Genomic DNA, 27769 nt, shown 5'->3' on the forward strand with positions numbered 1-27769 from the left:
GGACTTTTATGACATTAAAAGTTTAGACGATGTATTATAGACACAGTTCGCAGTTCTGTTTAACAATAAAGAGATGTGACATGATTGTGAATGAGACAAATATCCGCCTGAGACCAAATGACAAAGATATGTACAACAAAAGGTCACCACACGGCCTTCAACAATGAACAAAACCCAAACCCCATAGTTAGCTATGAAAGTCAAATGTTAAACAATTCAAACTAGAAAACTAACGGCCTGATTTATATACAAGACAATGAACGAAAAACAAATATAAATAAATATACACCAACAAACGACAACTACCGAATTAGAGGCTTGCATATTTGAGATTAGCATAATTTAGACAGAAAGCCTTTGTTTTTAAGTGTTTTATATTTTTTATCATCACCATACATGCATTATGAATGATTATTGTAATTTATCATCATTTGTAAAACAGTGGGAAATGGTTTTGTAATTATTGAATTATTTGTTGTTAAATGTCAAAAGTGAATGGTATTCTCTTATCAAACTGAATGTAGTAAAGGCTACAATACTTGTGTAAGTAAACTTATTATTATTTCTTGCAAAACGTGAAGGCTATTTTATTCTATAAAGATTGATACATGTATGTTGCGATTGTATATGCTTCTACACAATATCTATTAGCTTTCCACCAAATTCTATATCCTTCAAATAAGTAGCATGTATTCGTCATGCTGTGTGAAATAAGAAGATGTGGTATGACTGCCAATGAGACAACTATTCACAAGAGACCAAATGGCAGGGAAATTAACAGCTACAGGTCACCGTGCGGCCTTCAACAATGCCCTAACCACATAGTCAGCTTTAAAAATCTATTTATTTTTAAAACAGATATATATAATTTTTTTTATAGTACAATTCATAATTAATTCAGCAAATTCTTTATTTAAACAAAAAGTTAGCTTCAACAATAGATATTTGTTTCTTTTGAGAATGTATCTTTGATTTAAGCAACTTTAAAACATTTACAAAAGGAGTAGGTCCGGTAAGGGGCGATTTTGGCCTCAGTTTTCATGTTCATTTAACGAAATATTTTTTTACATTTTTTAAACACGTAAGTGTCTATTTCTATTGATTTAATTAGTTTATGTGACGGTTTTTAACTGAGTAAGTCATTAAAAACGCTCCTTTTCAAGCTTGAATATGAAAAATGTATCAAATATGCAAAAAACCGTCATTTTTCAGATGGTGTTTGTCAAAAACGAAAGTGGCCGCATCCGTGTTCATCCTCAACCTTTATATATATTATGTATTATTAGGAAATACAACTTACGTTTTAATATTATGAATGAACACGAATGCGGCCACTTTCATTTAAGACGGAAACCGTCTAAAATTTAAGTAAAATGCTAAAATTCTGAAGATTTTAGAAATTTAGCATGACTAAATGATGCTAGACTACCCGATATATGTGCATTGTGTTGTCAAAAACAGCCCATATTTATGTAGCAGAATCATTCTACTTTCCAACAAATAGCTTAACGATTACATTTTCAAAATTTTGTAAAACTGCTATATTTTGGGGCCAAAAAGGGATCTTACTGAACCTACTCCTTTGTTTTAACCTTACGGCTGATTTCCCGGTAAAGACCATTAAATCGCTAATCAACATCTAAGTTACATTAGTGACCAACTAAATCTTTTAGTTTTACATGATGGAACCTATGCTATTTATAATTCTTGAAAAATTGAGATCTTTCTAACTCCATGCACCAATAGCAGTTTTCTTTTCTTTCGGTGCACCGCCAGTGATCTAGGTGAAGCTATTTCGTTCAGTTCTAATCTCAGCATTTTATCCTTCCCGTCTTGTGAAATATGTGTGATACTATGCCTCCCGGGACTAAGTTTCGCAACAAGAATACTGCTATCTTTTAGCAACGCTATTCCATGTATATAGCCAAAACCATCAATTTTCAAAGTAAATTTTCGTTTGCCACTATGTGTGTACGAATGCACCAAACATTTCTTTGTTTCAGCATAACTTATAGTTTCTGCATTTATGTCAACTGGACCTTCGTCATTGTGTTTCATCGATATTATGTTAATACTATTATCGCTCCCAACTAAATATAAACCAGTTTTCTCGCAAACTACTACTAAAAGACTGTCTTCAAATGCGTTTAGACCGGAAGCGTTACTAGGGAGAATAAGTTCATCAATTTGTTCCATAGTACTGATATCCCGAACATCTACTCGCCGATCATTCAACATTGATATAAAGAGTTTCGAATTTCCCAGTACAGCTACATCAAACGGTTCGAATGGCAAGGAAACTTCTTGGAAAATTTGACCCTTGTCTTTTACATGTAAAAGCCTCTTGTGAGCCGTGTCAGCTAAAATTATACTCTCATCTGGCATAAATGCAGCCCCTGACACTTCAGGGAGAAACTTGTCAAGAGAAGTATTCATATTAAACTCCTTACTGCGTTTTAAACGTGTTCTATGCCATCGGTTGTCTTCTTTGTTTTCAATTGATGTTTTTGGTTTCACAGTTTTAATACTGGGTAAGAACGGATTGATATTAAGCATTTCTAAGTTCACGTAGGCGTTAGCTTCTATTGTTTCAACTGAACCTAAAGATTTTATGTTCAAAACATCTTTTATCGCTTCAGCGAGTTTGAATTCGACCGAATAGTTTCGGATGGTTTCATTTAGTTTCGTAAGATGTTCTACCTCGTGTTTTGCAATCGTCATGCCTTGCTTAGCAGCTAAAATAATTTGTAAATTAGACCCATATTCCTTAGCTTTCGCGGATTCGTCGTCATGTGAATCAAGAACAGCACTTCGATATTTATAATCAGTTATTTCTCCCGAAAGGTTGGTAGCGTATTTTTCACATGTTTTATCCAGTTGACTTATAAGTTTGTTCTCTAGTTCTATCAAATGATAATTAAGATTTTCTCTTAATTTCCTAATTTCATCGCGAATTTGTACTTTTTGAGTTTTTACACTCTCTATATTACCTTCTCTTTCTCTTTGCAACTTTTTATATATTTTTCTTATGTTTCCAAACTTAATTTTCAACGTTTTGAAATCACTGTTCAGCTGAGCTATGCTGGCAATTTCACTGACTGATTCCACCCCATCACAATCAGAATGGTCATTTCCTTGACATTCGGCACACACGCCAACGTCATGCACAGGACACCATGAGACAATCTCTTTAGATTCATGCTTTTCACAATGCTCTGAAATCTTAATGTCAGGTTTCCCACGCAAATCCATTGTAAATAAGAATTTGAATAAACACTAAATATTCTAAGCTAAGAGTAAAAAAAGTAGGAATAACGATGCGGTCCTACACTTTGCGTACTTGCATATCTGAAAATAAAATAAACAAAATGACCAATAATGTAAACTGGTATAAATAGCTTCAATGAAATGGGTTCTTTCTTTGTTTTTTAATGTTGTTTCTTGTCTATCGCTCAATATTCAAAACAATGCATTAAAATCTTACTGAATCATTGATGCTTGTTATCTAACAGAATTTTTAGATAGCAAACATTTCTAAAAATGAGTTAGTTTACAGAACTTATAAATAATTGTCCGGAAAATTCCCCCTTTAGACTTTCTTGTCGAAACAAAAAGAGAACACACACAAAAAATATCACAATAGACTGTACTTGATTCAAAATGTTTACAAAAGTCATGTAAATGAATTAGTATCATGTCTAGACATTTCAATACAGTAAAGTATAATTGTCTGATGCCTGAATAGAACCAAAAAATAAAATCATCGGATTTGAATCATGACAGATAAGTAAGAATTGTCGGACTATCATGACAGATAAGTAAGAACTGTCGGACTATCATGATAGATTAGTAAGAACTGTCGGACTATCATGACAGATGAGTAAGAACTGTCGGACTATCATGACAGATAAGTAAGAACTGTCGGACTATCATGATAGATAAGTAAGAACTGTCGGACTATCATGACAGATAAGTAAGAACTGTGAGACTTTCATGCCAGATAAGTAAGAACTGTCGGATTATCATGACAGATAAGTAAGAACTGTCGGACTATCATGACAGATAAGTAAGAACTGTCGGACTATCATGACAGGTAAGAAAGAACTGTCGGACTATCATGACAGATAAGTAAGAACTGTCGGACTATCATGACAGATAAGTAAGAATTGTCGGACTATCATTAGCACAGACATTCAACCCTGTGTCTTACTCTCTTGGTATGGTTCGCGTCGATAGTCCAATATTGTTTAGTTGTGTCATAGTGCTGTTAGATCTTTGATATAATGGAATTGATACTGTATTCAATGTCTTTTTTTCTTTTTTTCCCTCAGTTTTGGTCATCCCCTTATTGTAAATTAGTCTTTGACCTGGTCAAACAATGTAACTTACCTTCGCACTTTGTACCCTTTCCAGTCTTTGTTTTAAAACTACGTTTGTCTATATTTTGTGTTTTGATTTAAAGTGTCGATTTCTTTCAATCGTATTTATGTTAACAAAGAAATTACGACTAAATAACACAAAACATTAAACGGTATTTGAACATATTGATGTTCTATTGTTCTATTGATTATTATCGATACAAGATTGTCACCTTTCAAGTTTGTTATTGAAATATGTATTTCATGTATGACGTACAAAAACATTTCTGTACATTTTCTTTTCTGCGTATTTTTTATATTGTTATATACTATTTTTCAACTTACAGTAAAAAAAAGGGAAAGTAAAATAAAGTAAAACCCCAGTTAAAAGGACATTAGTAAACTTCTGAATTGAAATCGATATGGAACCTAAAAGTTTAGCAAAATTCGTCTATGAACGAAAGTTGAATGCTTGTTAATTACTTCAGTAATACTGACTATTGAACTAAGGAATTATGACACAAATGTATGTCTATTTCATATTGATTGGTTAAACAAGTCCACAGAAGACGGCTACCATACAACTTTCTTCCTAATTCTTAATCTTCCCCTTGTTATTTTTAACTTGCAGGAGCATTTGAAAATATTGGTTGTAACAATAGTTCTAACTGGGAATGATTGCTTTATGTTCAGTGGCAAATATTTCATACTCATTCAGAACGAAAAGTCCAATAGAAAGCCGATAGTGCAAAGTCGGTTCAGATGGACATATATATAGGATAGGAATTTCGACTGTAACTGTAAAATGAGCTAGGGCATGTTGAATATGGACAGACATTTTGTATTGCAACATGTCGTATAAGGAACGTCGCACTTCCATGTGCAGACGTGATACCCTCTTTGAAATTTGCATCGGTATCTATAGGTTGGACGTGACTGTGTATTTATACATCCGAGAGATGATAATACTTAATGTATCCCTCTGATATGCTCAAAGAAAGATAACTCTATACATTATAGACTACAATTGTTCTTGAAACAATTGCAACATCATAATATAAAAAGATATATCAATGTGAACATACATGTATCAACCAAAATCCAAATGGAGTTAATGTAAGAAGCTACATGTCACAGCATGACCTTCAACAATGAGTAAAACCAAATACAGTTGCTAATTATAATTTAGGCATTTCACCCCATAAACACATATTAGTAGCCATATTTAAAATGCATATTTATCACAAACATATATATGCACCTGTATAATTCCCCATACATAGTATTAAATTTACCTGTAAAATTTCACTTTTGATCTTAGGTCAATAGGGGATTGATACACAAAGTAAATAAATAAACAATGGTGTTCACGTCTTTTAAAGTTGTTTGAACTCAATCTGGGTATCTTCATTTTCATTTATCTAGATTCGTCCATTACTGGCATTATATTTGTATCTTTATAAAGAATACATAATGATTGAATGAAATGATCATCATCGACCGATAAAAATAATCGTCAAGATACTACTAGTAGGCTTATAGTTTAGAATGACAGATGCATGTTTCAGAACTATTTGACGATATTCGTCGCACAGTTTATTCGCTTTATTTACCTGAATTTCTCTGCGAACCCCAAGACCCCCTGCCCCTGGGATCCTACACTGGGATCAGATTCTGTTGATTTGAAAAGTCTATTAAGGATCATATATTGCCTTACATAGTAGCTACGTTATCAGGAATCAGTATTACAAAACTTTACTTGTCAGCAAAACGTAGAATGCGGTTGTAATATTAAGAATTTAACCTTACCTAGCTTTACAATTGGGTTTTTTCACCGCTTCTGGGGTACCTATATCCGGTGGTGATGCTACACTGTGGTTTCATATCAAGTACGAAGATTGAAGATAATTGAAACCTTGTATTCCAACTGAAAACTTGTGCTAAATCTGCGGTAAAAAAAAATCCCGACAGGGGCGTAACTGTTTGGGTTTGCAGTGTGGTGAGCATATATTTGTGTGTAACTCATTCTCCACAGCCTTATTGGATGGCTTTAGAAACAGCACATGCAATGTCCGTTAACTCCTTCATATACACAGTTTACAATCTATGATCGTTCGAACGTGGTAACGGCGTAATTTTCCAAATGGAACTCCGTTGACAAGAGTAGTTGGTAATATGACTACATCATGCAGAAGGAAAATAGGTACATTTAAAAATAATATTCTTCAATAATTTGGGTTAAATGAATCACAACAAGAAAAGACAGAACTAAAATATAAAAATATCGAGAACAGACACAAAACAAACTCTTAACACACAACCAAAAACAAAATGTCATAAACTTCAATATTTATCTTTAAAAGAAAGTTGTTCTAAATTATGTCTGATTCCTTTAGATACATCGTTTTTTACTCCTGGCAAGTTTACTTTCCGACAAATAGAAATAAGGAGATTGGTATGATTGACAATGAGAGAACTCTCCATCCAAGTCACAATGTGTGAAAAGTAAACACTTATACATGTATGTCAAAGTATGTTCTTCAATACGGCGCATTGGCTCACACCGAACAGAAAGCTATAACGGACCTCAATTGAGTAATTTTTAACCATTCAACAGGAAAACAAACTGTCTAATTTATTATTATTTATAAAAAAAAAAAAGAAAAAAAGAAACACATATGAAACACATACAAAAAACCATAACAACTGATTGTAGTGATCTGTCCCTGTTCTGGTTGAAGACAGGGGCAAACCAATACAGCGGGTTTTAACGGTTAAACAGGCGCCAACCTCCCCCTAATCTGAAACAGTAGTGTAACATTACGGCATAAGACGACACACTTTAAAATGTACCTTTTCTACCTTTCTGCGTCTTGATAACTCTGATTTATATAATTATGATAGGCTCATAAGTATTCGTCACTTGAGATTTTTCGCTATATATTATATATAAAACTACATTGTTTAAAAAAATATATTTTAGGGTCATTTTTGGTTTGATTTAAAGCAACTTGGTACCATTAGAAGCAGAATTGTCACAGGTTTATTTTGTATTTGGTTATATTTTTGGTGGATCATTTTCATTTTTTTTTACAAAATAAACACAAAAATTATTTTCTGTTCAGAAATTCGCTATATATGTTCAACAAAATTAAATTACAAAAAGATATTGTATGTGTTCACATCAAGTGGAAACAAAAAAACCTGGAGACATAACTATTACCAAATAAACAAACATACTTTAGACAATTTTTCGTCTTTTAAGGCCTTGTTGATAAAAATCCAACCATAAATGCCCTCTAAATATTTTTTTTGAAAAAATGTGTTTTTATATAAATATACAATGTATAGCAAAAAATGACAGGTTTTGGCCAGGTACTATAGCTTCTTTACAAAAGAAACAGAAAATAAAAATTTCCCCTAGGCTGGTATTCCTACGTTAGTCATGTTCGAAGTCCGAAAAATATAATATTTTTTTCTATTTTACATAGCCAGGAAAAGTTATAACCTTAAATATTACTACATGTAACAGCTTAAGCATTGAGCATAGACTATTCATTTACATACGAGATGGCGAGAAAAAAGTTGCCATTGTTTAGCAATAGAAACTGGATGATACAGGACACTTCACCCATATATAAGTCTTTTTACAATTTGTCAATTTCTAAAAGACGAATTCCTTTTTTTTTCGTAAACATTTTAATATCAATGCAAAATTGAGAAAAAATAATCTTTTTATCCATAGTACATGTAGTATGATGGGACGAAACAGGATGATACAACGTTAGATTTTTTGGGGAAAAAATAAGAACACGAAAAATTGAGGTCAGTCCTTGAAAATATATTCGATATAAATATAGTAGTATGTTTATATCAAAATTTTGTTTATTTTTGTTTGTTTGCCAATCATAATTTATCTAACTAGCATATTCGTCTATATTGAAAATATAAAACATTCTGCAATATTATTAATTAACTGGAGCTTATTTGACTAAATACGAGTAAAACTGCCAAATCGATAATTTTGTCCTATAAGGCCAATACGGATTTTTCCGTATTGGCCCGGGTTTAGCAAGCCCAATATTAGCATATTCGATTATCTCTAGACTAATCGGTTGAAATCCCGATAACTCTAGAGAACTACGGCTAGTGTCGTCTGACAGGAGAAAATGACAACAAAACGATGGAGCAATAGCTCTATACAAAATATAGATGATGCGATGGATGCGTTAGTTGAAGACTATTTTCACTACGACGATTTATCTAATAGGGAGGCAGAGTACATCAAGAGAAATCTCGCGGATGTCAATGGGGAAGGAAATTTGATTCTGGAAGAAGTTGATTCAGCGAATTTCAACTTCCCAAATGAAATTCTGCAGGACATTGAAAATGCACAGAATCATGAGATTGACGAATCAGACAAAGAAAATAGCTCGAGTAGCAAGAGGTTTCGCTCTGTCACTGATGAAGACACTGACTCTTTTCTAGCTTTAAGTGTTAACAAGAACACAAAAACTAAAACAAAGAGTGACTTGAAAGTGATGCTGGATTTTTTCATATCTGTTGGAGAAATGCGTGATTCAGTGGAAATACCTGCCAAAGACTTAGACAGTCTGTTATCAAGATTTTTTCTTGGAGTCCTGAAGAAAAATGGTGACGAATATGAGCCTGACTCTTTATCCTCTATGTTCAACAGCTTGGATAGACATTTGAAGGACTCAAAAAGTAGTATAAGGTACGATTATTTTCATGTAGATTATTTGATATCTGTGAGACATGTAACTCCCTTGTCTTGATATAGCATGATAGCCTTTGCATTATTCTGTCAAGCATTATGACTCGAATATTCAGTGCCAATATTTTAATTTTAGCCTTGTGTCATTTTTTTGGGTAAAAACTATATATATCATCTGGGTCAATGTGGTTTTGATGAACTTAAGCTTGTGTACAATGAATATTCCTTGGTTTCTCTTTGCTATAAGTATAAAACATGTACATACAAAAATTACATGTCAGATATTATGCATATCTTTTCTTTAATGTTTCAGTATTAAAAAGGATCCTGAGTTCAACCACACAAGACGGGTATTAGAAGCGAAGCGAAAGGCATTAAAGTCATTGGGCAAGGGCAGTAAGCCAAACAGAGCTGAACCTTTGACGACTGAGGAAATCCAAATCTTGAGGGAGAAAGGCGTTATTGGAACACGTAAGTTTTAAAAAAATGTTGTATTCCAGCGTGTCAGTCAGTAACTTTTAATTACACATTTTTCTAACCTTGTGGCAAACAAATTATTTTATTTCCTTGTCGCCCTCTATCCATCCCTGATTATTAAATGGTTGTTCTAATAAAAAATGTTTAAAATACACATAAGGTCTTGAACAATGAGAGTGTCTCCAGAGGTCTTTTGCATTTTGATACAGTATTTGTCCTTTAAATACTATTTTAAGTTGGATATTTACATTAAGATACATGTATTTTAGTTAAGTTCTTTTTTTTTCTTTTTCCAGAAAACCCTGATGCATTACTGAATGCTGTGTTTTTAAATAATGCAACATACTTTGGTCTACGAGGTCGACAAGACCATGTTAACATGACATGGGGAGATGTCAAGTTAAAAGCTACATCTGATGGAAAGGAGTATTTGGAATTTAATGGTGAGATTATGTTATGATTTCCATCATTTAAATAGTTGATATTTTAAATCTTTTAGAAATCACAGAATATATACTTCTGTGGATAATGGATGTACATGTACAACAGTCCTGACAAAAGTTGGTAATTTGTGCTTTTAAGGATATTAACCATTGTTTTATATTTATCAAAACAAATCTTATTTACTATGCAATACATGTTTTTTGTTATATAAAAGTGAAAGTTTTGTACAGACAGGAAGGATAATTCTTCTTTAAATATTGACATAAGCATACTTTTTTCAGAAAGAAGCACCAAAACCCGTAGTGGAGCAAAAAGCAGGGATTTCCGGGATATTACGCCAAAGATTTTCGGGGAAGGAGGAAGTAATTGCCCTATTCATGTTTACAAGGAATACAAACGGCATAGACCTCAAGACACATTAACTGATGAACATAGATTTTATTTGAGGCCTTTAGATAATAAACATGAGGAAATATGGTACACTCGCTAAACCATAGGCAAAGATAAATTAGGTAAAATGGTAAAAAATATGGCAGAAAAAGGAGATCTTCAAGGAAGAAAGGTTAATCATTCGGGACGTAAAACTTTTGCTACCACACTACTTCAAAATGGTAGACCTGCCAATGAAGTTGCTCAATTAGGAGGCTGGAAAGGCATTAGTACCTTAACTCATTATTCAGTACCGTCTATTGAACAACAGCAACAAGCTTCTCACACAATATCTAAGGTCATGTTGCCGAACTCAGATTTACAGACGACATCAGATTCAGAGGAACCTTGTGAACTTTCAAACTCAAATACATTAGTTCATAATAATTTAAATGCAAATGTATCAAATACAAATAATCAAACTGCTAACAAACATGACAACCCAATGGCCATGTTTGCAGGTGCAACTATAACAGGTGGTGTTTTCAATATTAACATATACTCAGGGGAAAGAAAGAATACTATAAACTGCAGCCAAGAGCTTTAATCTGAAAACTAGATAAAAACATGTTTTTTACTTGTTGTGTTTATTTACTGTTGATTATTTAATAAAATTGTTACTATCTTATTGTTTTGATTAAAATCCTCAATTTTCATTGATACATATTCAAATCACTACTATTGAAGTCCTGAATGTCAGATTTTCACACTATTTTCAATTTTCATATTGGCCCGGCTAGAGTTCATATTGGACTGGTTAATTAATAAAGGTATCATTGCGTAACAATTTTCATATTGGCTTAGTTATAGGTCCGAGGGTACCATATTGGCCTGAGGCGAAGCTTCCTCCTTCCCCGAAAATTATTGACATAAGCATACTTTTATTAATTAACTGGAGCTTATTTGACTAAATACGAGTAAAACTGCCAAATCGATAATTTTGTCCTATAAGGCCAATACGGATTTTTCCGTATTGGCCCGGGTTTAGCAAGCCCAATATTAGCATATTCGATTATCTCTAGACTAATCGGTTGAAATCCCGATAACTCTAGAGAACTACGGCTAGTGTCGTCTGACAGGAGAAAATGACAACAAAACGATGGAGCAATAGCTCTATACAAAATATAGATGATGCGATGGATGCGTTAGTTGAAGACTATTTTCACTACGACGATTTATCTAATAGGGAGGCAGAGTACATCAAGAGAAATCTCGCGGATGTCAATGGGGAAGGAAATTTGATTCTGGAAGAAGTTGATTCAGCGAATTTCAACTTCCCAAATGAAATTCTGCAGGACATTGAAAATGCACAGAATCATGAGATTGACGAATCAGACAAAGAAAATAGCTCGAGTAGCAAGAGGTTTCGCTCTGTCACTGATGAAGACACTGACTCTTTTCTAGCTTTAAGTGTTAACAAGAACACAAAAACTAAAACAAAGAGTGACTTGAAAGTGATGCTGGATTTTTTCATATCTGTTGGAGAAATGCGTGATTCAGTGGAAATACCTGCCAAAGACTTAGACAGTCTGTTATCAAGATTTTTTCTTGGAGTCCTGAAGAAAAATGGTGACGAATATGAGCCTGACTCTTTATCCTCTATGTTCAACAGCTTGGATAGACATTTGAAGGACTCAAAAAGTAGTATAAGGTACGATTATTTTCATGTAGATTATTTGATATCTGTGAGACATGTAACTCCCTTGTCTTGATATAGCATGATAGCCTTTGCATTATTCTGTCAAGCATTATGACTCGAATATTCAGTGCCAATATTTTAATTTTAGCCTTGTGTCATTTTTTTGGGTAAAAACTATATATATCATCTGGGTCAATGTGGTTTTGATGAACTTAAGCTTGTGTACAATGAATATTCCTTGGTTTCTCTTTGCTATAAGTATAAAACATGTACATACAAAAATTACATGTCAGATATTATGCATATCTTTTCTTTAATGTTTCAGTATTAAAAAGGATCCTGAGTTCAACCACACAAGACGGGTATTAGAAGCGAAGCGAAAGGCATTAAAGTCATTGGGCAAGGGCAGTAAGCCAAACAGAGCTGAACCTTTGACGACTGAGGAAATCCAAATCTTGAGGGAGAAAGGCGTTATTGGAACACGTAAGTTTTAAAAAAATGTTGTATTCCAGCGTGTCAGTCAGTAACTTTTAATTACACATTTTTCTAACCTTGTGGCAAACAAATTATTTTATTTCCTTGTCGCCCTCTATCCATCCCTGATTATTAAATGGTTGTTCTAATAAAAAATGTTTAAAATACACATAAGGTCTTGAACAATGAGAGTGTCTCCAGAGGTCTTTTGCATTTTGATACAGTATTTGTCCTTTAAATACTATTTTAAGTTGGATATTTACATTAAGATACATGTATTTTAGTTAAGTTCTTTTTTTTTCTTTTTCCAGAAAACCCTGATGCATTACTGAATGCTGTGTTTTTAAATAATGCAACATACTTTGGTCTACGAGGTCGACAAGACCATGTTAACATGACATGGGGAGATGTCAAGTTAAAAGCTACATCTGATGGAAAGGAGTATTTGGAATTTAATGGTGAGATTATGTTATGATTTCCATCATTTAAATAGTTGATATTTTAAATCTTTTAGAAATCACAGAATATATACTTCTGTGGATAATGGATGTACATGTACAACAGTCCTGACAAAAGTTGGTAATTTGTGCTTTTAAGGATATTAACCATTGTTTTATATTTATCAAAACAAATCTTATTTACTATGCAATACATGTTTTTTGTTATATAAAAGTGAAAGTTTTGTACAGACAGGAAGGATAATTCTTCTTTAAATATTGACATAAGCATACTTTTTTCAGAAAGAAGCACCAAAACCCGTAGTGGAGCAAAAAGCAGGGATTTCCGGGATATTACGCCAAAGATTTTCGGGGAAGGAGGAAGTAATTGCCCTATTCATGTTTACAAGGAATACAAACGGCATAGACCTCAAGACACATTAACTGATGAACATAGATTTTATTTGAGGCCTTTAGATAATAAACATGAGGAAATATGGTACACTCGCCAAACCATAGGCAAAGATAAATTAGGTAAAATGGTAAAAAATATGGCAGAAAAAGGAGATCTTCAAGGAAGAAAGGTTAATCATTCGGGACGTAAAACTTTTGCTACCACACTACTTCAAAATGGTAGACCTGCCAATGAAGTTGCTCAATTAGGAGGCTGGAAAGGCATTAGTACCTTAACTCATTATTCAGTACCGTCTATTGAACAACAGCAACAAGCTTCTCACACAATATCTAAGGTCATGTTGCCGAACTCAGATTTACAGACGACATCAGATTCAGAGGAACCTTGTGAACTTTCAAACTCAAATACATTAGTTCATAATAATTTAAATGCAAATGTATCAAATACAAATAATCAAACTGCTAACAAACATGACAACCCAATGGCCATGTTTGCAGGTGCAACTATAACAGGTGGTGTTTTCAATATTAACATATACTCAGGGGAAAGAAAGAATACTATAAACTGCAGCCAAGAGCTTTAATCTGAAAACTAGATAAAAACATGTTTTTTACTTGTTGTGTTTATTTACTGTTGATTATTTAATAAAATTGTTACTATCTTATTGTTTTGATTAAAATCCTCAATTTTCATTGATACATATTCAAATCACTACTATTGAAGTCCTGAATGTCAGATTTTCACACTATTTTCAATTTTCATATTGGCCCGGCTAGAGTTCATATTGGACTGGTTAATTAATAAAGGTATCATTGCGTAACAATTTTCATATTGGCTTAGTTATAGGTCCTCGGGCAGCCATATTGGCCTTCGGCTTCGCCTCAGGCCAATATGGTACCCTCGGACCTATAACTAAGCCAATATGAAAATTGTTACGCAATAATACCATATTAATGATTGATTTACGGTTAGTTACATAACTCCAGTCAAAACAAGTTGAACAATATTTTTTGATGCAGATGTTCATTGATGCATGAGATGTGCATAGATGTATAAGATGTGCAGACAGCTGTGCAGGTGTAAAATGATTTTTTAACTTTAACTTTGAATAAGGCGCGGAAGATTAATTTTATCAAATTTGTTACTGTATACAATATTTTGCCATTTTTAAACTATCGCCTTAAACTCAAGTGCAACTGTTCTTCTGGTCAATATTATATTTGATAAAGTATCGCGTATCAGTGTAAAATTTTACCTTGAACTGATATGGCAGTGTTATCTATTACTTTTTACAAAACATTATTTGACAAGGTGAATGACATACTTAGTTAAACAGTTATGATGACTGCTGGCGAAATATAGAACACATAATTATAGTGCATTTCTAGAGAAGAATACTCAGTTTGGATAACATCACAAAATTGTAAATACGTAAGAAAACTTTATTAATTCTAATATACGCTTGTTTAACCCTATTAAACATGTGAATGGGTGGACGTGAAGTAAATAAGCTTTAAACTTTAGCATGGGAACTAACAAAATGGAAGGATGCATGTGTCCGACTAGACACACAGTATCGTTATGTTGATTAATATATTATAATGCGCACACGTTTTTTTTTTTGCCATGTGCTTTTATTATCTGTTGTGTTTGAAGGACAAGTGGTTGTCAAAACCGTTAAAGTTGCAGCTATTTAATGCAATAATAATATTTTTGACTTTTTATGTGTGTGCAAAACAAATACCCTTTAAAAACAAACGAAATTTCCATTGTCATCTGTATGCTAATTTACAGAGAGTAACTCATACAATATAGAACTTAGAATAGGAATTTTACATAATAATTATGAAACAAGGCATGTGAACTGATTGTCGGCGTATATATTATTTTACGTCTATTTTAAAACAGTCAGGTTTTGGAAGTTGCATTGATCTGTAGTACTTCTTGTATTGTTGGTAGTTTGTATGATCTATTGTATTATCTAATATATTTAGTAGTTGGTGTGATCTATTATTTTGTCTAATATTTTTGGTAGTTATTTTGATCTATATTGTATTGTTCAATATTTTTGGTAGTTAGTGTGATCAATAATATTGTTTCACATTTTGGTGGTTGTTATGCTTTATTGTACTGTCTACTATTTTTGGTAGTTGGAATGATCGATTAAACTGTCTAAAATTTTTAGTAGTTGGATTAGTCTCGATAACCCAGACGCATATTTAAATATAGCGTCTGGGCTGGTCAGATATTTATAGGGGGCGTAACAAATAATTAAATATAGAACATATCTATAAATAGCACTTCCGGTATCCCCATTCTATTTAAAAACAATTAATGCAAACAGTAAACAGTGTAACGTTACATGTATAAAAGTTATGTGATTATTAAAACTGACATTTTGTAGTTGACCCTATTTTGCCCAACTTGCAGATGGGCAAATTTAAAAGAACGATCGAAAACTGTAATTTATAGCGGTGGTCATTTTTCCTGAATTTTGTGTCACATGTAAAAAAAAATAATTAAGAATTAAGACAGAATTTTTTTTCGTGGGAAAAATTTGGTTGATTATATAAAGAAACAATGTAGCATGACTGTAGAGTGCCCTCATTATAACAAGGTCTGGATCAGCCACTGTTTGTGTATAGGGGGTATCACGCTCCGCTATGCGCTAAGAGAGCCCAGGTATCCGTATAGGTGGACCGTTGTACATAAAGCCATACAATATACCCTAATTTTCTGGTGAATTATAGTTTCTCCGACATGTATCCCGAACGGCCTATAATCTAGGACCTCATCTTTATATTTATTGTCATTTTTTCAGTCCTGAACATTTAATACCAATATTTACCACAAGACGATAACCAAGCAACCCAAAATCAATCTATTTTTATATTATAAAACACCACGTTTAATATTCTCTTATCTTCATACTATAAAATGTTCGATAAAATGTCATTTTTCTATATTTGTATTATAGCATACACTCTCTATTCTATGAAATATTTTCCACTTGACGTTATAAGCAACCAACAATTTATATTGTATCCACATTAGTCTGTATTCTTTATTTTCCCCCCTTTTTTCTTAGTTTTGTCTCGTTATTCTTATTTCTGTAAATCCTTGTTATAATTTATGCTTTCCTTTTTATATAATCTTTCAGATATCTGACGCACTTACCTAACTCGAAAAGCACACATCAAGTTACGTTTATGGAAAGAAAAACAACTCATACAAATACTGAGATTTCAATGTAGAAAATCCTCCATAACAACTTATTACTGGCAGATTAGTGAGATCATACAATGAGCCAACTTTTTATTTACAAAATTAACTGATCTTAAAATTGCAAACGACAGAATAGTCTGAATGTTTCACAATAATCTATATCGCCTAATCCTTTTGGGAAGAAAACATTTAGGGACCAATGTTCACACAATACCACTTTGTCAGTCTCCGTGTTCATGAGGAAATACATAAGTTAACCAGTCATTCATGAAACCCAATTTAATACTCTCTGAATACATGTATAAATCAATCACATGGAAAAGATGGAATGGGATTTGTCCCATACTGCATAACTTGTAAAAAAAATAACTGAAAAGTGTATTCTCCTACTACAAACTATTATGCTGAGTTCACACGTAATATATTATATACGAATCCATCATGTATTTAAGGGCAGCTTCACAGAAATTCTCCTGTACATGCGAACCTTTACATAAAATAAGTAGATTGGTATGATTGCTGATGAGAACAACCTAGCAAAGTTCAAATGACATGTATGTTCGCAAATATAATCACTGCTGGGCCTTCAATATTAAGAAAACTCCATACCATATAAATAACTGAGAAGGGCCAGACATGTAAATGAGATAAATTCAAACGTGAAAACTGTTAAATTTCTTATATGATTGTTGATTTGTTTAATTTCTCTGACATATCTGACAACAATGTGATTCTTGATTTTTGTTTTATTTACTTAATGACTGTTTGTGTACCTTTTTTCGCTTTATGGTTGCTGTCAGTATAATGTTTATACTGTGATTATAATTAATGATTGCTGGCAGCTTCAGTATTTCAAAACAAATCTTTGAATATTTTTTTCTTATAAAATTGGAGCTGTTTATGATACAATGAAAATTCAAGCATATATGAAAAACAAAATGTTTGGAAAAAACATCATATATAAATAAACATTTTAAAATGTCTTGGTGCAAGCTGAATCCTGCTACGGCATGCAAGATTATCTCGCTGTGTTGATGACACAACCCATTGGTAGCATTGGGTTGTTTCCTGTTCTTTTGTCGGGTTGATGTCTCTTTGACACATTCCCTGTTTGTAATCTCTATCAAAATCATGCATGAACTGTTATCATTATTGAAGGCCATACCGTTGCCTATAAGTGCTCACATCCACCTTGTTTGAACTTGGGGTGGATAACTGTTTCATTGGTATTCAAACCACATCTTCTTATTTTTATAATGTTGACCTTTTGGTACTTTTATTCTCAACTTTTGTTTAAGTCAACAGTATGTCCTCTTAATTATGTTGATGTCTACTTTTGGTAATGTATATCACTGGGATCAGTCATCGGTTGTTGCCTCATTGAGACCTCCTTTCATTGATGCTGGATCTATTGTTTTGCATAAAATCGAATTTTCAGTGTTTTCCTCATGCCATGTTTTTATTTTAAGGTTTAGAAAGCCAATTGGTATATATTCAACGACAACATTGTATGATTTCTTTTATGATTTTTTTTTAGTATGGAAAAAATGCCTTTTAAAAGTGCAAAAAAAGTATTGTCCAGTTGACCAGTCCAGACTTTGTTTACTAACAGTATATTTAAACTACTTTTTATAACAACGTGTCCCACTTCTTCTATGTTTGTTTAAGCTAAATGCATTTGTTTAAAAAAAATCGAGCACAAATCATTTACACCGTTTGGTATATGTTCAAATTGGCATCTTCTAGATATACTTTGTTTGGTTTTCTTCTGCTAATGGTTTTGGATTGCTTTCCCTCTTTTAAATGTGTACAACATTGCGCATCATTCCTCCCCCTTTTTTTTTTACACATATCAAAATGCTTTCTCCATTATACATTGCAGACAGATACAACAAACTTATCCTGGATGAAGTTCATATTTCATAGCACTTTCAATAAAATTTATAAAGTTAAAGATAATACAAATCAACCACAAAATGTATTTATAGCGTACACACGACTGTTCGAGTGGTCCCAGTCAATACAAAAATTGCCATTTATTATATTATTAACTGCTTGCGTAGCACGGACATACATGAAAGAATATAACTACTCAGTGTTTCAGGTTGTATTAAAATTTATGTAACAGTTTGTGTTGTTATATTATGATTATATCTTACCAAAGTTTGATGTGCTGTTATTTTCCTATGCGGTGATGGAAGCCATGCTCTCTGGTGTTTTCCACGACTTGTATGTCGTCACAGAAAAATATAAATAGCTTTAAACAACAATCGGTACACTCGGGCTTTTCAATAGTATTATCGTAATATAATTTCTTCCGAAGTCAATAACCAACTTCTTGGTTATTCGTCTTGGACATTATCTTTAAATACAAGCTAAAAAATCCGATACTATTCCGAATGTCATAAATTACCATTTTTATATCACTTGTCATCCAGACGCTCTACTTTGAAAAATAAAGCGGCTGGATGATCGAGACTATAGTTGGATCGGTCTATAGTATTGTCTTTAATTTGGTAGTTGTTGTAATCTGTTGTACTGTCTAATATTATATGTATCACTGTCATCCTTATTGCGTATTATTTTGGATCATAAAATTCTGTTGAGGTACATCTCAGGATTGATTGATTGGTTGTTGTCTGTTTTACACTAAATGTCCAATATTTTAGTCATGTCCAAAACGAGAGCAAATACAACAAAACAGCTAATAAGTACATGTAGGTACTGCAAGTCAGTCAACATGGAGAGGGAGGAAGTAATTTCTTGAATACATGCATATGCAATTCCTCAATTCACATGTTCTTGATATGCTTCATGTATCTGCTCTCACTTCAAAATAAAATTCATCAACTTTAAGGATTGCCTAAAATAGAACTAAGAGACCCTTATGTTATGAATTATTGTATTTCATTATGCAAAAAAAACCCACCCTCCTTTCTGAACCCCCGACCCCGACTCTCTTTAGTCAAACTCTACACCTCTGGAATGTGTTATTTTAGTGATTATTTTAGCCTTTAAACACAGGCACTTGTCGCAGAAAAAAAATCCTATATATATATGCCTGTGTCTTTAAATCAAGCAATAAAGGCGCCATGATAAATCGTTTTTTCTAAAAATAAAATAATAAATTTTGAGTTGTATTAGTATAAAATATAAGAATGTTCAGTACCGTTTTATTGCTATTCATATATATTAAATCAAAAGACGTGGTATGAAGGCCAATGAGTAAACTCTCTACGAGGGGCCAAGTTTGTATCACGTTTGTTTGGAGGGAGTGCAAGATTGTATAAGTGCATGTAAAACAGTTCTATAAAATGTGTTATACTGGCTTTAAAATATATTACAAACGTTACGGTTTAAACTAGATAGACATTTTTCGGAATTACTGCTAATTAAGCTATTAAATAGAGTTTAGACTTCATGTTTATATATGTTTGTTTCTCTTTCACAGCTGGTATTATGACAGATCCTAAATCCAGGCGATCATTGGGAAGATGGCGTTTAGCAGCCATCATCTTGGCGATTGTATCATTAGTACTATTTATTTGTCTTATAGCAATTCTTGTGACAACTCACACTAGGAAAAAGAAAATAACTACCTGTGGTAGTAAAGAAAAAGGACAGTATGGTCATATTGATCTTAAGGAATCAGATAACCCATCTGTGTTCCATCATTTAACTTCAAAAGAAATAGAAGGTTTGATGACGTATTTATATTCTCAGAAAACGCTCAACTTAGTTAAGGCAGCAGACATGAAAGTCAATACAAGCTACGTCTTTTTAAGTGAATTATTTTTGCCAAGCAAAAGTTCTGTACTGGATTATCTAGACAAAAAGGGAACTCAGCCACCACGAGAAGCACGTGTTGTTATGTTACGAGGAGACAAACAAACACCAGATATTGAAGAAATTATAGTTGGTCCGTTACCGAATCCAACCAAACACAGACCGAATCCTAACAGAAAAAAATCCATTCCATTTATATACCGTCCTGTTACCGGACCAGAACACGTTGGGTCAATAGAAATGGCTACAGTGCAAGTTGACCAAGTACTTGGAACAATGTTCGAAGATATTTACGACGGAAAACTATTTAATTGTAATAGCAAATGCTTAATGATTCGGTACATAACACCGGTGTCTTCTGTGCAGTCCGGAGAGAAAAGACGTAAAACATGGTATTGGCTGTCACAGTCTGCGGAGTACTTCATTCTACACCCTCTAGATTTTTCTGTTTTGATAGACTTGGATGGACCAGACTATACAATCGAACAAGTTTGGTTTAATGGAAAACTGTATAAAACGCTGACAGATGTTTTAGATTACTATGAAGCAAATAAGGGGTCGATCTTAAAGGTTAAATTTCCAGATGTTAACAGAGATCTCTTCTCGACAATGAACCAACGTGGTACACCACCAATTAGTCCTCCTTTAAGAAATCCAGTACAAGTCTCACCTGATGGAAAGAGATATAATGTTAAGGATCGACATGTTGAATATATGTCTTGGCAATTTGATTTCGGGATGTCACCAATAAGAGGCCCACAGCTGTTTGATTTAAGGTTTAAGAACGAAAGGATTGCGTATGAATTGAGTTTACAAGAACTTTCTGTATTCTATGCGGGATACAAACCGATGCAAGCTTTAGCTAATTATTTAGATGGTGTTGGTTTAATAGGAATACAAGCAAAAGGACTTGTCCCTGGGGTCGATTGTCCACAAGACGCCACTTATTTTAGTTCTACATTTCAAGTGGAGTCAGATGGTCCATTCTCATTTGAAAATGCTTTTTGTCTTTTTGAATACAACATGGGTATGCCTTTACGTAGACATCATTCTTATTCGTTTTCTTATGGCAGGTTTTACGAAGGGATGGAATCAACAGTGTTGATCTTACGAACAATTGCAGTTATTATTAATTATGATTACGTAATAGATTTTATGTTTTATCCGAACGGAGCTATGCAGGTCAAGGTTGTTTCTACTGGTTACGTACTTGGCACTTTCTATACGGACAATGAAAGTAAATACAGCTTCAAACTTCACGAGAATTTTGCAGCTAACATACACCAGCATTTGTTCAATTTCAAAGTAGATTTAGACATTCAAGGAACTTCAAACCGATTTGCAACAGCTAACATTGAAACTGAAAGTATACGGAACAAGTTTTCGAAAGATTCCAATGCAAGGTTAATACAACATAAATTTTCGACTTCTCTCAAAAGAACAGAAAAAGATGCTGCATACAAATTTGATTTTGAAACTCCAAAATATTTACTCGTATACAAAGAAGATGATAAATCAAGAAACGCGTATCGAAAGAGTAAAAGTTATCGAATACTCAATAATGGAATGTCTAAACTAATTCTCCCAGAAGGAAAAGGAAACGAACCAAGTATAAGTTGGGCCAGAAATCAAGTTGCTATAACAAAATACAAGGATTCGGAGCCGACGAGTAGTTCTTTGTATTCAATTCTAGATGCTGAAGACCCAATCGTACATTTTCAGAATTTTATTGATGATAATGAACCAATAGTGGACGAGGTAAGTTGTATATGACGTATTCAACATTTAATTATAAAAACTAAACGATAATCTTGTAGAAATTAGCCCATCAACACTCCTTTGTTGACATGAAATATAATGATATGGTCATAATTATAAATTAACTGATTACAAAACTTAGAATGTTTGAAAACAGAGGCTTTTCTACCTCATGTGTAGAGTACCTTAGGTGTATTTGGCAACACTTTTTTTACGAATTTGCAGTCCTCAAACTCTTCAACTTCGTACTTTATTTGGCCTTTAAATTTGTTTTGATTCAAGCGTCACTGATGAATCTTTTGTGCACGAAACGCGGGTCAAGCTCATATACATAATTTCAATCCTAGTGTTTATGATGAGTTTATTTAAGAGGTGTAAAATTATGCATATTTTATCTTTGAGTAAATGTCGGTGATATAGACCATACAAACATATATATTCAGAGTGTTTACATTCTATAAACACGATAAATGCAAGATTTTTGAACTCACATTTAGGTATTTACTAAGTTATTTGTTTTGCTTCCAGGACGTACTATATAGTTTTGTAACTTGTGTGCCTTAGTCCTGTTTTGTTGTTGTAAAATTCTTAATGATATAAAAAAAAAGAAAAGATGCACCAACAACTAAATCGATGCACGCAACTTCTAGAATGGCATTCATTATGTATGATTGATGTCAAAACTTTAGAAATCAAAGAAAATTGCATTTAATTTTTCATATCACTATATATATATATTCATTCGAATTACAGATGAAATAGCACGACTATATGAGAGGTTTAATCTTTTGCTCAGAAAATTTAAGTTCATCATATCTTAAAGGATGATATATTGTGAACATAAAGTGCAATTAATTTTTCACAAAACATAAATGATCATACACACTGTTGTATCATTTCAAAAAAGCAAGTTGCATTCCATAAACTCTGAAAACACTGCGGATAGTCTGATACTGTTGCATTGATATATTCTTTGGAGAAAAACATCACAGATTACAGAAAGAAAATATGCATTCATTTCTTATATAATTTGCAGATTATATTTATTTTTTTAGGATTTGGTAGCATGGGTCACAATGGGTATTCACCATATTCCACACACTGAAGACTTGCCTGTTACACCTACTCCAGGGATGGAGTTAAGCTTTTACCTATTACCATACAACTATTTCGATGAAGATCCAGCAATTTCTTCCTTGAATGCAGTCCGTATTGAACCAAAAGATAAAACCAAACTGAAGACATCTATTAACATAAACCGTTATGGCGTCAAACAAAGTATGCAGTGTGTACCTGAAAAAAATAAATATGACGAGGAAATTACAGAAAATCCGTCATTAATAATTGACACTGAAGGAGGCACATTCTTGTAAATTTATAAGTAATAGAAAAACAAGATTCACGAATCAAACCGTCTGACCAGTAAAAAAAATATTGTACTGTCATATATTATGACAATATGTGTGTACATTTACTTGACAAATACTGCAATTATGTATGAATTTACTTAACAGCTAATATGCATTTTATACTATTTTTTAATTCGTGACGTATATAAATTGTATGCTTGATTCCATGCCATAAGAGTGTATATTTGTGTGTGTGTATGTCATTAAATGTTCATTACTGCTCCTTTAAAAAGCAAACGCATTATTTCATATTTTCATTAAACACAATTTGTGCATTGGACTCTGTCAATTTTAATAACTACTTTTGGTGCCGGAATAACAAGTTTTGTTCACTCGGTATCCCTTAGATTTTGGGAGATTTGGCTAGCCATAAAACTAGGCTTAACCAACCATTTTTTTTTTTAGAATGAGCTGTGATCATGTCGGGAATGTGGAAGTCCGTCTCTATGTATTTTGGCGTTTGTTTTTGTTGCAGTTCAGTGTTTCTATTGTTCCGTTGTGTTCTACTTAAAGTTGATGCGTTTCCATCGTGTTTGGTTGATTTGCAATCCGGATTTGTTTTCGCTTTATCGATTTATGACTATTTATCAGCGGTATATTTTTTTCTTTTTACGGGGACATCATTTATATTTGTATAAAAATCTTTGTTGTGAAGTTGTTCGAAAAGAAAATATAATGGTTTTCGCCTTCTCTACGTTACAGGTTTTTCGCCTTGTTTATGCCACTCTTCAAAATACGTTTTATATTTTACATGTATACAAATTGTTTATGTACCGAAATTGTCTTTTTTTGTAGACTGCATGCTAATCCCTTGGTGATTATATATTTGGCTGTTGATGTGTATATACACTCAACATTTATATGTATTTATACATTTATATGGCATGCAACTTCTCTGCAATTACCGATAAAGTTTGAAATAAACATACAACTAATTTTTCAGGAATATTAAGTATGAACAAAAGTTGGTAGTGTGAACACTAATAACTTTACCCTGTGATCATGGCAGATCCTAGCTTCAGGCAATCAGTCGGTGGACGGCGTTTACTCGTTTTACTCTTGCTACTGATAACAATATCACTAGTAATTGCAATAATAGTGATAGTTATTAATACTCATAGCAATCGAAAGCATCAACCTACCTGTGGTCAAAAAGAGAAAGGACAGTATGGCCATATTGATCTAACGGAATCCGACAATCCTTCTGTTTTTCGCGATTTGACTTCAAAAGAAATTGAAGCTTTAATGAATTATTTACATAGGCAACATAGTCTTAATATAGTCAAAGCAGCGGACATGAAAGTAAATTCTAGTTATGTTTACTCCTGCGAAATGCATCTACCTAGCAAGAGCTCAGCCATTGATCATCTTGACAATAATGCGAAAAAGCCTCCAAGGGAAGCGCATGTCATTATCTTCAGAGGAGATAAACAAAAACCAGACATTGAAGAAATAATCGTTGGTCCTTTACCCAATCCAACTGGTCATAGACCTGTTCCACATAAAAGGAAGTCAATTCCTTTTATATATCGGCCCACGACCGGACCGGAACATATCGCGGTAATAGATATGCTAAATGTAAAAATCGACAACCTTCTTGGAACAATGCTTGAAGAGTTGTACGGGGGACGACTTTTAAATTGTGATAGTAAATGCTTAATCATTCGGTACATAACACCGGTAGCGTCTACACTGTCTGGGGAAAGAAGACGTAAAACATGGTATTGGGTGTCGCAATTTGCTGAATATTACATCCTACATCCTCTGGATTTTGCTGTATTGGTAGACATGGACGTAACGAATAATACAATAGAAAACATATGGTTTAATGGACAACTTCATGACAATCTATTGGGTGTTTTAAATAATTACAGTGCAAATAAGGGTTCTATTACTAAAATTCAGTTTCCAAATGTGAACACTGATAGTTTTTCTGCAGCGAAACAACGCGGCACACCACCAATTAGTCCTCCTTTAAGAAATCCAGTACAAGTCTCACCTGATGGAAAAAGATATAATGTGAACGATCGTCATGTTAATTATATGTCCTGGGAATTTGATTTCCGGATGTCGACAACAAAAGGTCCACAAATATATGATTTAAAATTCAAGAAAGAAAGGATAGCATATGAAATAGGCTTACAAGACATTGCCGTCTTTTATTCAGGATACAAACCCATGCAAGCTATGGCTAATTATTTAGATAGTGTAGGGTTACTCGGATCCCGTGCACAAGGTTTAGTACCTGGTGTCGATTGTCCAAAGGACGCAACATTTGTAGGGACGACGTTGCTGGTGGAGTCCGATGGTCCTTTTTCGTATGAAAACGTATTCTGTCTGTTTGAATATAATACAGGCATGCCATTACGGAGACACCACTCCTACTCATTTAATTATGGTAGGTTTTATGAAGGAATGGAAACGACAGTATTGGTTTTGAGAACAATTATCGTTATTATCAACTATGACTATATTATCGATTTCATATTGTATCCAAATGGTGCAGTGCAAGTAAAAGCCGTTTCCACTGGCTACGTATCAGGTACATTTTATACTAAAAATGAAACAAAATACAGTTTTGAACTTCATGAGAATTTGGCAGCTAACATACACCATCATATGTTTAGTTTTAAAGCCGATTTAGATATAAAAGGAAATGAAAATAGATTTGCGACTGTTGACATTGAAACGGAAGATTTACCGAATAAATTTTCAAAAAACAAGGATTCAAGATTAATTCAACATAAATTTTCTTCAACTCTTAAGAAAACGGAGAAGGAAGCTTCGTATAAATTTGATTTTGAAACTCCAAAATATTTACTTCTTTACAAAGAAGATGACAAGACAAGGAAATTTTACAAAAAGAGTAAAAGTTATCGTATACTGAACATGGGAATGTCGAAACAAATCCTACCAGAGGGCAAAGGTAACGAACCTAGTATAAGTTGGGCTAGATATCAAGTTGCAGTGACCAAATATAAAGACTCAGAACCCACCAGTAGTTCTATATACTCTATACTAGATGCTGAAGACCCAGTTGTACATTTTCAGAACTTTATTGATGATAATGAATCAGTTGTTGATGAGGTAAATGTATAAATAACCAATAAGTCATTAAAGATTTCTCAAGGTTCAAATTTTCATTGAAAAAAAGAAGATGAAAGAAACACTTGAACACTCGGCCGGGTCAAACTATTTCTATCAATGTCTGAACATGATATAACAAATACCAATTGTGTTTGGAACATCACTTTCAACCACAATCAACAATATAGAAGATAACAAAAAGTAAGTACACAATGTGTCATGTTGTACAAACAAAATGAAAAATAAAAACACACTTTATAAGATTATGTACGGTGTCTGAAAGCAGACCTTGGCTTATGTATGTAACTTAAAGTTACTGATATGCAGTATCCGTCATACTCTAAAGTCGTTGGCTGTATTCCACAGTACATTTCAAACTGAAATGGCATCAACAATACAGGAAGACAATGATTAACTTATGCAAACGATGCTTAAAATAAAACCATTTAAAACAAAAACAGACAAAAGAAACATTTTAAGTAAGCAAATTAATGTATAATATAAAATTTAAAAAAAAGTGTTTATAGACTGAGATTTTTTATATTTAAAGGTGACTTTGTATCTTATATGTTTGTAGGATTTAGTAGCATGGATCACTATGGGAGTTCAACATATTCCACACACTGAAGACTTGCCAATTACCACTACCCCGGGGATGGAAGTAAGCTTTTATCTATTACCATACAACTATTTTGATGAAGATCCAGCAATATCATCATTGAATGCTGTTCGTATAGAACCAACAAACAAGCTGAAGCATAAGACATCTATAAAAATAAACCGATATGGTGTTGGGCAAAATTTTGAATGTCTGCCAGAGGAAGACAAATACGATGAAGAAATTAAGAAAAATCCTTCTATAATCCTTGATGCTTGATCATGAGAAGACAATGTCGCTTTACATCGATATTTGCTGTCTTCGTTTGGAATAATTTTCAGACATATTATTTAATAACATATATGGTGGTTTTTTGGTGTTTTTTTTTTATTCAACAATATATTGCTAGCTGTTAACAATTTACTTCGCTAGTCCAACATTCTAGTGAAGGGTCTCTTTATCTTAACAAGAAATAAAGGATTTCTCTCTGTTTAACAA

At 33.1% G+C, this 27769-nt stretch overlaps 4 protein-coding genes across 7 annotated transcripts; 3 read left to right on the top strand and 1 right to left on the bottom strand.

The window, feature by feature from the left end:
- Positions 1–478: 478 nt before the first annotated feature.
- On the top strand, positions 479–27620 carry LOC134700328 (putative amine oxidase [copper-containing]). 4 transcript variants are annotated; one of them, XM_063561679.1, is made up of 3 exons: positions 479–543; positions 20085–22177; positions 23233–23866. In XM_063561679.1, exons 2-3 carry the CDS (start codon positions 20093–20095, stop codon positions 23548–23550), a joined length of 2403 nt encoding a protein of 800 aa, XP_063417749.1. In that variant the 5' UTR covers positions 479–543; positions 20085–20092; the 3' UTR covers positions 23551–23866. The 4 variants fall into 4 exon arrangements, with proteins under 4 accessions (XP_063417749.1, XP_063417751.1, XP_063417748.1 ...); XM_063561681.1 differs by lacking the exons at positions 20085–22177; positions 23233–23866 and adding exons at positions 24530–26673; positions 27251–27620 and having other exon boundaries at positions 491–543; XM_063561678.1 differs by lacking the exon at positions 479–543 and adding an exon at positions 14732–14839.
- Positions 1667–4443, bottom strand: LOC134700348 (uncharacterized). Its single transcript, XM_063561705.1, has 2 exons — positions 4390–4443; positions 1667–3348 (listed from the first exon to the last, which is right to left on the bottom strand). The coding sequence occupies exon 2, from the start codon at positions 3250–3252 to the stop codon at positions 1699–1701; it is 1554 nt and encodes a 517-aa protein (XP_063417775.1). The 5' UTR covers positions 3253–3348; positions 4390–4443; the 3' UTR covers positions 1667–1698.
- LOC134700371 (zinc finger MYM-type protein 2-like) lies at positions 8327–11174 on the top strand. Its single transcript, XM_063561725.1, has 4 exons — positions 8327–9093; positions 9407–9564; positions 9867–10013; positions 10296–11174. Exons 1-4 carry the CDS (start codon positions 8528–8530, stop codon positions 10502–10504), a joined length of 1080 nt encoding a protein of 359 aa, XP_063417795.1. The 5' UTR covers positions 8327–8527; the 3' UTR covers positions 10505–11174.
- Positions 11330–14352, top strand: LOC134700370 (zinc finger MYM-type protein 2-like). Its single transcript, XM_063561724.1, has 4 exons — positions 11330–12094; positions 12408–12565; positions 12868–13014; positions 13297–14352. Exons 1-4 carry the CDS (start codon positions 11529–11531, stop codon positions 13989–13991), a joined length of 1566 nt encoding a protein of 521 aa, XP_063417794.1. The 5' UTR covers positions 11330–11528; the 3' UTR covers positions 13992–14352.
- Positions 27621–27769: the final 149 nt, after the last annotated feature.

This window comes from Mytilus trossulus, unplaced genomic scaffold (assembly GCF_036588685.1).
Source record: "Mytilus trossulus isolate FHL-02 unplaced genomic scaffold, PNRI_Mtr1.1.1.hap1 h1tg000138l__unscaffolded, whole genome shotgun sequence".
NCBI classification, from domain to species: Eukaryota; Metazoa; Mollusca; class Bivalvia; order Mytilida; family Mytilidae; genus Mytilus; species Mytilus trossulus.